General features: G+C 41.2%; 1 protein-coding gene across 1 annotated transcript in view; it reads left to right on the forward strand.

The window, feature by feature from the left end:
• EFCC1 (EF-hand and coiled-coil domain containing 1) overlaps positions 1 to 9,406 on the forward strand; it is a 59,575-nt gene extending 50,169 nt beyond the window's left edge. The window contains exons 8-9 of the mRNA XM_040589354.1: positions 1,476 to 1,545; positions 3,100 to 9,406. Of these exons, the coding sequence (XP_040445288.1) occupies positions 1,476 to 1,545; positions 3,100 to 3,233 (204 nt within the window). The 3' untranslated portion in view covers positions 3,234 to 9,406. The remainder of the gene's footprint in view (positions 1 to 1,475; positions 1,546 to 3,099) is intronic.
• Positions 9,407 to 10,194: the final 788 nt, after the last annotated feature.

The following is a 10,194-nucleotide window of genomic DNA, read 5'->3' on the forward strand; positions in this document are numbered from 1 at the left end:
AACTTATTTTAGCACTTGACATCAAAATTCTACTTTCACATTGCAAGTCTGATACATGCATCAATAATGATCCACTGAAGGATTAAACTAGTAAAGGCTACGACTGGCAACAAGCATAATAACCTTTTGTGTCAAGACCTCAACATGCCATTCACTGGTCAGTTGTCTTATTGCAAATCATTTTTGCTTAGGAGACAATCCATCACACAATGTGCGATATGCCATATCTCAGTGGTAATAGCACTTGATGCTAATCATTGCTGGAAACATGCCACTGCGAGCTGCCAACTCCCACAGCACCAACACAGGCAATGATGCTGTCAACGAACAAGATAATTTACTGCATTCCCAGTGGAGTTTAGCAAGGATCCCCTAAATCCCTGATGGGATATACTTCAGACAAAAGAAAGCTTATCCATCAGAAACTGTGGGTTTAGGCGTCACTTCCCCAGCATATTCACCTTCATGTTTTAAATACCCCAAGCATCTCATTCGCAACAGAATCTACCCCAAAACAATGACTGTCCGAAGGCAAAGGCTTGTCCTGTTAGGACTGTTCAAACCTCATGCTGTGTTGCAGAGGTCAGGTGTAACCCCAGCCTGCCGCTACACCACCGTCCCTGCCGGGCAGGCGGTAGGTGACTAGCACCAGTAAAGAAGGGCAGTACTGCCTGGGCTGCTGGGAGGGACGGCCTCTTTCTTCCAGAATAGCTTCCATCTGTTTTCACTTCTTGAAATTTTAACAAGAACAACCTGTCCCTGCAGATACGGGTGCTCTAAGTGCTAATTAAACTGATTGCAAGCCCATCTCCCAGAAAGCATGCATTAGTGTCTTGATAGCAAATTAAGAGAGTTTGTTTTCCAGACACATTATGTAACATCTCAACAGATTTCTAATGTAAAAACTACCACTGAGAAAGACCATCCAAATCCTAAGTAGGTTTTACAATGCTCTCACTTTGGCTAACGTTTATCGCATCTCAATATATAACTAACGGTGGGCCCGCCACGGGACACACGCAATCCCTGCTGATTTGTTTATCCCTAAATGGCTCCCAGCGATCCCTGGAGCAGCTGGGTATTTCTGACACACAAAGCCTGCCCTTCACCTCTCAACACAGGCCCAGCAGAGGACCGAACTGGCTTTTGTTGTGCATGCCCTGCTTACACTCCTTGCCATCTAGATCCATTTGGGCACACGCTCCGGAAAATTTTGTATTTTCCACCAAATAACTGTGATTTTTTTTTCTACAGCTGTATTAAGGAACTGTGCCCCTCCACAAACTGCTATTATTTGAGCAGTATCTAAGATAAAATGCTTGAAAATGAAGCCAATATCAAGTCTTGTGTCATCAGCTTTCAGTTTCATTTTGGTTTACTTTCCAAATGTAAATGCACTGTGCATAGATTGTGTTGCGTACATTTAAACTGGTGAAGGACCTATTTGTGCCATAATACTCTTTTGTTTTTTAAAGAACGTATCTAAGCGAGCCTTGGGGAAAATCTTGCTGAGCACTTTGGAATCCTGCCGTGACCCCCAACCTGGTAAGAAAATAAATCACGTGTAAAGATCAAGAATCACGGATGGGGGAAATACTAGATATGTCATGAACAGATGAGTAGGAAAAAAATATTTCAAATACTGTGGGACAGGTGAGGGACAAAGAAGTACTATGCAAGATTACCTATAGAAAGTGATGCTTTCCATATCAAAAACAGGAACACATCCAGGGCTTTTTTTAGCCAAATTTTAATTAGAGTGTGGACTTAGGGGAACAATTCAGTATCCCACTAGTGTCTGTAGGGCTTCGTTGATATGATAAAGTGGAAAACACAACCAGGTACATAAGGCACTGATTTATCAGGTTTGCTACCCCACTGCGTCTTGTATTCCTCTGCTGCAACACAAACATGATACGTAAACCAGAATATTCCTGTAAAGAAACCAGATCAAACCTGCACTCCTTTAGTAATAGCCTTTTGTGTTCTTCTTATGAAAATTAAACTCACAAACTCCTCTCCCTTGACAACGGTCTGGTGTACCAGAGCTGCCTCTGTAGGAACCATACAGGGATCACAGCCTGGAGGTTTAGGTTTGATTACTTTGTTCCTGTTAGCAGAGCATTTGTACTTACCTTCAAGAAATGAACACCCTGTACCAAGCCTAAGAACATGCTTGTAATAGGCAGACGGCAGTCAAAGACACAATTATAAAAGACTATATGCGGCCTGAGGGTTTCATTTTGGAGAATATTATTAACAGTGATTTAGGGAGAATTACATACAACATTCTGGGGGTTGCAGTTTCAAAGCCTTGCTGTTGCTCATGTCCAGCAATTCTCCCAGAGCTACGCTATGCTGTGCCGGCACGGCTGCAGGCGAAGCACGGAAAAGGTGGCAAAGGCAGACCTTGGTGGGCTCCAGGCCACCACCACAGAGAGGAGCTGTACCTGAGCCACAGCTCAGGGGTTCTCCTGGTGAGAACAAGAGAGAGGTATCCACAGCACACAAATGTCCGGAAGGTACTACTGCTAATCCTGCAGAGGAACACTGACTGCAAGTGCTGCTGCTGAAATAAACTACCTCCCTCTGTAGCTGCAGCACAGCTCAGCTTCCTAAAATGACCCCAACAACTGAAGTCACCTTGTGCAGCACTCTGTCCATTCTGTGTCACAATTGCCATAAACTTCTCTGCTTTGCCATCTTCTCTGCTTTGCCATCTTCTCTGCTTTCAATTTTCTGGCTGTGCACTCGACTTAAGCAGATTTCCTAAGTCTTTGCAATCAAACCTCTTCTTCCTCTTTGACAAGACTAAGTGGATGGTTGGATGGACAGCTCTTCATTGTGACATGAAACAGTCTTTGTTCACACAAGTGTATGAGGACTCAGTGAGCAGTGAATGATGCAAGAGAACCAGTAAAGAAAACAGTTCCACTCACATTTTTGTAGGAACAGGAATTCATTATTTGGTCTCAAAATTTAGACGTGCTATGGTAATCACTTGACATGGCACCTAGGAACAAAAGAGTTTGTGTCAATGATTGCTAAACTGCAACTCTCTTTTTTCAACTTATAATCTTTGCCATTTTCTTTTAAAAGGAAAAGCCCACCTATTTGAAGTCCTAGATACTCTTTACCACGAGCTGACAGCCTGCGAAGCCTTACAAAGCCAGCCTCTGGAGAAGGCGCAGAGTTGCCAGTCCTTGTCTAACCCACTGGTCATCTCGTGCTGAGCAGCAGCGCCAGCTACAACCCGCCGAATAACGGTCCTTGTTCATTCAAACGTGTGATGAATGAGTAAGAGTTGTCCAATTCAAGAGAGCTGAGTAATGCACAAGAGCAACAGAATAATTCAGCCATGGAATCAAAGGTATGCTGCTGCCGGGAAGAGCGCCAGGTCCCCCGCTATGTCACAGCCCTCCCTGATGTGAACGAGCATCCACAACAACGTGAGGATTACGTAGCCACATCGGTCTCTGACGGAAGCCTAAGCATCCTTGTGTGATGGCCCTGTAACTGTACTGCTCAACGAGATAAAAACTATTCCAAACACACTGACCTGACCTGTGTAGATTTACGACCCTGGTCACACGCTGGCTGGGCACAATTTCTAGCTGTTGTGATAGCTCAGTTCAAAAGCAAGAAGCAGCCTACGTCACCGCTGGCACGTAAACTGCTCCCTTAGCATACAAGCGACAAAATGACTGTGTTTTGAACATACACACGAGTGTAGGCCAGTAGTGCAAGTTTTAAGGGCTCATGTATAAAACGTGTTTGTGTGTGTGTGTATTTGTGATTCAATTATTCACCTTATTTAACTCTGAACATAGGTTTTGTTATTGCTAGCAGAGAATTTTATATTTGCCATTACGGTGCCTTAGAAATCTGCAGCATTCTTTCCTGACGATAGTCTTAGACTTTACACCAAAAGTTTAATTTAACTGCTTGAAATAGGTACAAAACAATTGTTTCCAGGCTCTTAGGGAAAGGAAGGGTTGAAAAATTCACTTTGCAACAGCCTGTCATTGTGGCGTTAGCAAACAACACATGCAGCACACAACTTTGTTCTCTCATTTCATTTCCCTCAATGCAACTGCAGAGATGCAAAGCTAGGCCCTGCTTGCAGGCAAATTAATGCAAAATGCTGGGCCTAATCATGGTGCCACATAACATTTTAATCAGCAATAAAGTAACTCCTGAGGGCCAAAGTAAAAAAAAATAGGTTGCTTCCGAGATGCTTTTGCTGTTTCGTTCAACTATCAAACACAGAAACTAAAGAAGCAGAGTTATCAAATGATCCAATGCAATTTATGTTATTAAAAGATGCACTGTAGATCTTTTAAGAATTTGAAGTGATTTGCCCGTAATAACACCAGCAGTGAAATACAACCATTCAATTCAGAATGGTGCATACATTAATTTTTTCCCATGAAAAAGGTTTTCGTACAGGAATAAGGTCTGTACCACAAAGCAATCTGGGGAATAAGAAGATTTGTATTCCTTCCTATTCGTAACACACTGTATAGATTACACACACCTCCATCCAAGATTGTGATACATCACTTAGCGTTTAGAGCCATGTTGATAACAAAAATTTGCAATAGATATTTTCATTTCATTTTAGAGGAAGAAAAATACAGTGTTTTGCAAACAATGGAACAAACTCTGTTCAAGATGGTTTACCTGTTTGGTTTTTTTCTACTTTAACAGAGGAAGATTTTAAGAATAGATATATATTTTTAATGTAGATTTTTCATAAATATAAATTAGACATGACGTATCATAGTGCAATATTCACCCTGTAAGAAAGAAAACTGTATACTAATACTAAATATGTCACTAACATAATACTAAGCATAATATACTTAGTATATACTAAACTATATGCTAATATTATATACTATAAAAACTATACACTAGATGTGCAACAGATAAAAATTAAAATGAGCAGAAGTTAGCTCCCTGCTTGGGCTCATTTCCTGAAAAACCAAGAGCTAGTATCAGCTGCTGCTTTGTGCAGCTCTCTTGGACTTTCCCAGGAACACTCTATATGTGCAGAGAGAGAAAATGCCAGCAAATCGTTACGTAAGCATGATGTGTGTGTACAGTTAGCAGAAGAGACACCTCAGAAACAGGATTATAATGCAAGTACGCTCCTGATTATGGATACTCTCACGTGCTGCAGGATCCTTTCATCATTCAGCTTAGTATCGTTTGCTGTATCCACCCTGTCTATATATACACGTGTTATTTCTATTACATATACTTATGCATACCTTAAGATTGCTGTGCTAATTTTATACTTTCGGTAATGTTTTAACCACTGAGTTTCCACTTCACTTTCTAATATATTTCCAGAAATTTAGACTATTAAGTAAATGTCCTAATGCCAAAACGGGGGAGAAGCAATATAACCTGAGTCCTGCCCAGCTTATCCAAGCTGCAGTGGGACTGTAACTGGAGACTAGAAAATGTCACTAGAAACCTAAACTGGTGTTAGGGAGGATGTAAACAGTTCAGACAAAAGGAGGGTTTTGTGAATAAATAAATAGCATTTAACTGATATGAGAAGCGGCAAAATCATATCTTGCTAAGTTAGCTTCAAATACTGTAACATTTCTATTTCTTTAAGAAATGCCTATATCAGGTTCATTGCTGATACATCAGCATATGCTGATTAACCCTTTAATAATAAAAGCTGATTATTTTAACTCCAGGAAGTAATTAATATAGAGCAAGTCAGACTTGCAGTATTTTCATAAGAAGAATCTGTTCTTCAGGTGGATCAAGAAGCAGTCCTCAGTCAAACTCCTGCTAGAAATCAGAGGCAAAGCACAGCCCTGTACTTTGAAAGACCTTCATTTGTGACCTTAAAATTGATTTTTTTCTTAAACACTTTTACCTTAATGTTTTATACTGAGCCTGTCAGCAGTGCTGCTGAGGCTGCTAAATATTTCATATGAAGCTGTATAAATACGTGATTTTGAATCAATGGAATTGAGAAACTTCTAGCTCAGCCTTAAAAGCAGGTAGACTGCCACATTTTGATTTACTATGCAGAACGTGTTCAAAAGACGCTGTACAGTAATCCTGGGAAGCAAACCCAAATCTCTGGGTTTTCTTAAAGACTTAGCTCATTGAGTCAAGTGAGCTACATTGTTTGGGTTTTTTGTTTTTTTTTTTTATATAATTTCTTGCCTTTTTGAGTGTTGGGATTGTTTCCAGATAACCAGAAAACTGAAATATCTAATCAAGTCTCATTAATAGCCTCACTATATTTCAAAGGCTAATAATGGAGCAGTTATTATGCACACTGTTGACTGCATAACAAACTCCTCTGAACAACTGGAGCAATCCTCGCAGCCACATACTCTGCAATTGCTTATCTAGGACATATAAGATCATAGATTTGCACGAACTAGTACTTGCTTTACAGGGAACATATACCAAGTTTAAATCGACTTTGTAAAAAAAATTCCCTATATGACAACAGTGGAAAAGAGAACAAAGAACACTCAAAAGCCTTCCATTTAAGAAGTACAACCACAAATCTGTATCTTGCATCTCTGCAAACGTTTTGTTTTGTTGTATGTTCACCAAATGGTAATAAACGGCCATTTGCTTGCATCTTAACTTCTCAGTAAAGAAAAATATCACAGATTGAGTGCATGTGCTGTAAACACAGTAAAGCAGTTGCCCATCTAAAATTTGGCATAAGCAGACAAAGGCCATCACAGCGTGCCTTCCCAGCATTTCTTTGTTCAGTAGGAAAACCAGTTTGGAGGAGTACACGTGACATGTTATACCAGCTGGGACCTGAGCCTGCTGTCCAGCTTCCAACTTAGGGTTACTTAGGTCTTGCCTGTAATAAGTAGTTTTTCAGTTAGAAAGCCAATGGGCATCTATAAAAGGACTAGAGTAACCTAATTACGCTGGCTTTGAGGCATGCTGGTTGAACTCTGGCCTCACACCACGCTCAAGATTTTCTCCTCTCCCCAACATGTTAATTCCTCATTCCAGTAGATTTTTATTTTCTTTCTCAAGAATAATCCCATTCTTACAGAAAGGACAGTTTGTTTCATGCCATGTGTATCTGCTGGGGAATCCTTAACGTAATTCATCTTAACAAAAAAGTTTTTCTTCATCACCTCTTCTCCATGTCCTTTCCTCCTTCTTGCCTTGCAGAGCAATAAATCCCTCAGGCTCCCAGATTTTGTACTTTAAGACTGGTGTCCAGTTTTTTCCTTGAATGAGCTGCCAGGAGTGTTCTCAGCACTCCTAACCCTCATTCCTACAAGTCTCAGGGAACGTGCCCTTTCTCCTGCTCACTTGTCCCCTAAACCTGCTGGTCTAGCTCTCACAGACCTTACTTATATACTGTGTTTGCATTTCCTTCACCTTCAAGATGGTTCAACATTACATCTCCACAAATCATCATCAGACTTGCTTTCTTAGCAGATGCCATCTTAATTTATTAATTGTCTATTAAAACTGCAAATCAGCCTTAACAAGGAAGCTGGGACGTGTCCTCTGCTGGATCTCCACTGTGTTTCCACAAAACCAGCTTTTTGATTTGACTTCATTCCCAAACTACTTTCTCCTCCCAATGCCCTCCAAACTTACCCTTTGGCATATTTCTCTCTGAGATAACCTCAGGGTCTGCACATTTCTACCACAAGTTACGTTTTTCAAGAAGAGTTTCCTCCTCCCATTATTTTTTACTTTATATGAGGTATTAACTCTCAGCAAATTAAACTCCACCTGATGTATAAAGTTATTCAATAATTGTCTGATTTATTTGCATCGAAGCTCTCTCTGAAGTCCTGGCAGTGACCGCTCATCACAGATGTTACACTGATTCACCAAAGTTTTGCACCAAACCAGCGTGGCCACCTCCAGCTAGAGATGCTCCAAGGTGTTGCTGGCATTTGTGCACGCTTTTGGAAGAAAAAAATCCTTGGCATGGATACTTTTAAATGTGCTGAATTTGTTGGAATTAAATCTCCTCCCTTTAATGATACTGTCCATTAATCTACCACATGGTACACTGCGGCGATGAAAGGCTGCTCAGATTCCATTCTTTGTTTCCACCTTCCCGTTAAGAAGGGAACACTTTCAAACAGCACTGCGTAAAATAGAATTGCTTGGTATGAGAGGATGACAATAAACTTGCACAGCATGTGTGTGACACATCACATTACCAGCCAAAGGATTTCCCCCAGACTTATAATTTCATGGAGTTTAAGACACTGAATCCTTTAATATTTACATTATCTTATTTGCTTAATAGTTTTATGTGTAATTCTGCAAAATGCAAAGCTATAGAGCATGTTTCTTAGTGTGAAATTCAATTGAAAATCATCTTCATTTCCCAAATTACACTTTACTTTCAAAAGGCTAGGATTTTCAGAGCTCCAGTTTGCTTTCTATTCTACTTTTCTGGCTCTTCTAATGTGCCAGCAGAAACATCCTTACCCATTTCCCATGGTGTTTGGCAGCCCTAAATTGTGGCTGTTGCAGGCAACTGGGTGGGCTGAATGTGTTTCTTTTCTGTTTCTTTGGGGATGCTACCAGACTTTTCTGAGCCCAGCTTCCTCCCTGAAAATGAGGAAGACAGTCAGCATTCCCCATCTCCACCTCCAGCCAGCAGATGACACCAGCTGAGCATCACCCATTTCAGCGACACGTGTACGTATCCTCAGTGGAGTATCCATGGGTGGTGAGTCACTGCACTAGGCCAGCTGCTCAGCGGCGGTGGGAACCCTGGGGAGGCTGAGAGGCACTTTTCTGGCATTCCTCAGCATGCCAAAATAGTTCACCTTCACTTGGTCCCCTCGGTACTTTTCAAATTAACATTTGGCCTTTGAAGCTGAAAGTATCAGACACGGCACCCAGACAGAGGTACTCGGGCTCTTAGAAGACCTCACCCTTAGCAAGGCCAAATAACTTTCTTTTACGCAGCTCCCTCTCTTCTTCACTTTGGAGGGGTGTCTGCATTAGAACAAACCTCCCTGAACTGAGACTCACTTCTGAAATGACATTATTTCCTAAAATGCTTATATTTTTTCTGAGTTGTAACCATTTCAGATTCCCTCTCTTAGGAACTGTCTCTTCCTAGACTTAATTCCCTATCCATTTCCAAACTGCATTAACAACAGAACAAAAGAAAACAATGAAAAGGCACAGAGGAAATTCCAGAAATCCTAGCTGGCGTTTCAGAAGTCACCAGACAGACATCAAAGTCAATTCATGACCAGTTTTCCTCCCACCAACACCACTATATTTTTGTCTAATGAAACTCACAAAAGGATAGTAGAGTGTCAGAATCAGTAGACAAAGTTCTGCTTAAATTTCCACATTTGCCAAAACCTGGAGCACAGCATACAGATCGCTGTTTATTTTTAAGTTAAATAATAGCCTAGGAAATAAAAAAGCATGAATTCAGCATACTAATGCATGCTTTAGAGAATGCAGGCTTGGTGCATTTGCCATTCAAATTTGTGAACAAAACAGCCCTTACTTAGTTCAGACTTCACCAGAAAACTTTGTTAATGAAAGTTTAACTGCTTCCACACATCGGCTGTCCGTGAGCTCACTGCGACAGCTGGTTAGCACATCTGCCTCAGACAAAGTGGACCCTTGGTTTTCATAAAGCCACCAACAAAGATAGCACAGACACAGTCCAGCACCCGCAGGCTGCGACAGTGACACATGGGCACCCTGTAGGTGAGCCACCCTTGGGTGAGATTTCAGTGTGACACTGAGTGCCATGGATGCTGTGAAATGGAAATCCATGATCCTGCAAGTCCATTCTTTCCATCGACTATTACTTGGAAAATGCAGCTGCATTACAGGATTTGTCACAAATACAAGCTCACATGACAGCGTTGGTAAAGAAAGTGTAGTTGGAATTCAGCAATTTCAAGTGCTGAAGCAGCTAATTAGCATAACCAGGCCTTGGCCCTTGCCTAGCCCTACCTAACCCAAGGCTGGTGTAAAACTTGGTCAGGTTAATCAGGAGGAGAATAGAGAAAACATAGATGATCAATGCGTGCACACAGGTGCTCTCAGAAACACAGGTGTTTTTAGAAAAAATAATATATGTGATTAGGAATTGCTTGTTCCAAGACTAAACATGCTTGAAGAAGTGAGTTAGGTGGGGAGGAGATGGTGATCCGAGGAGGAGCTTGGACT

This window comes from Falco naumanni, chromosome 4 (assembly GCF_017639655.2).
Source record: "Falco naumanni isolate bFalNau1 chromosome 4, bFalNau1.pat, whole genome shotgun sequence".
Taxonomy (NCBI): Eukaryota; Metazoa; Chordata; class Aves; order Falconiformes; family Falconidae; genus Falco; species Falco naumanni.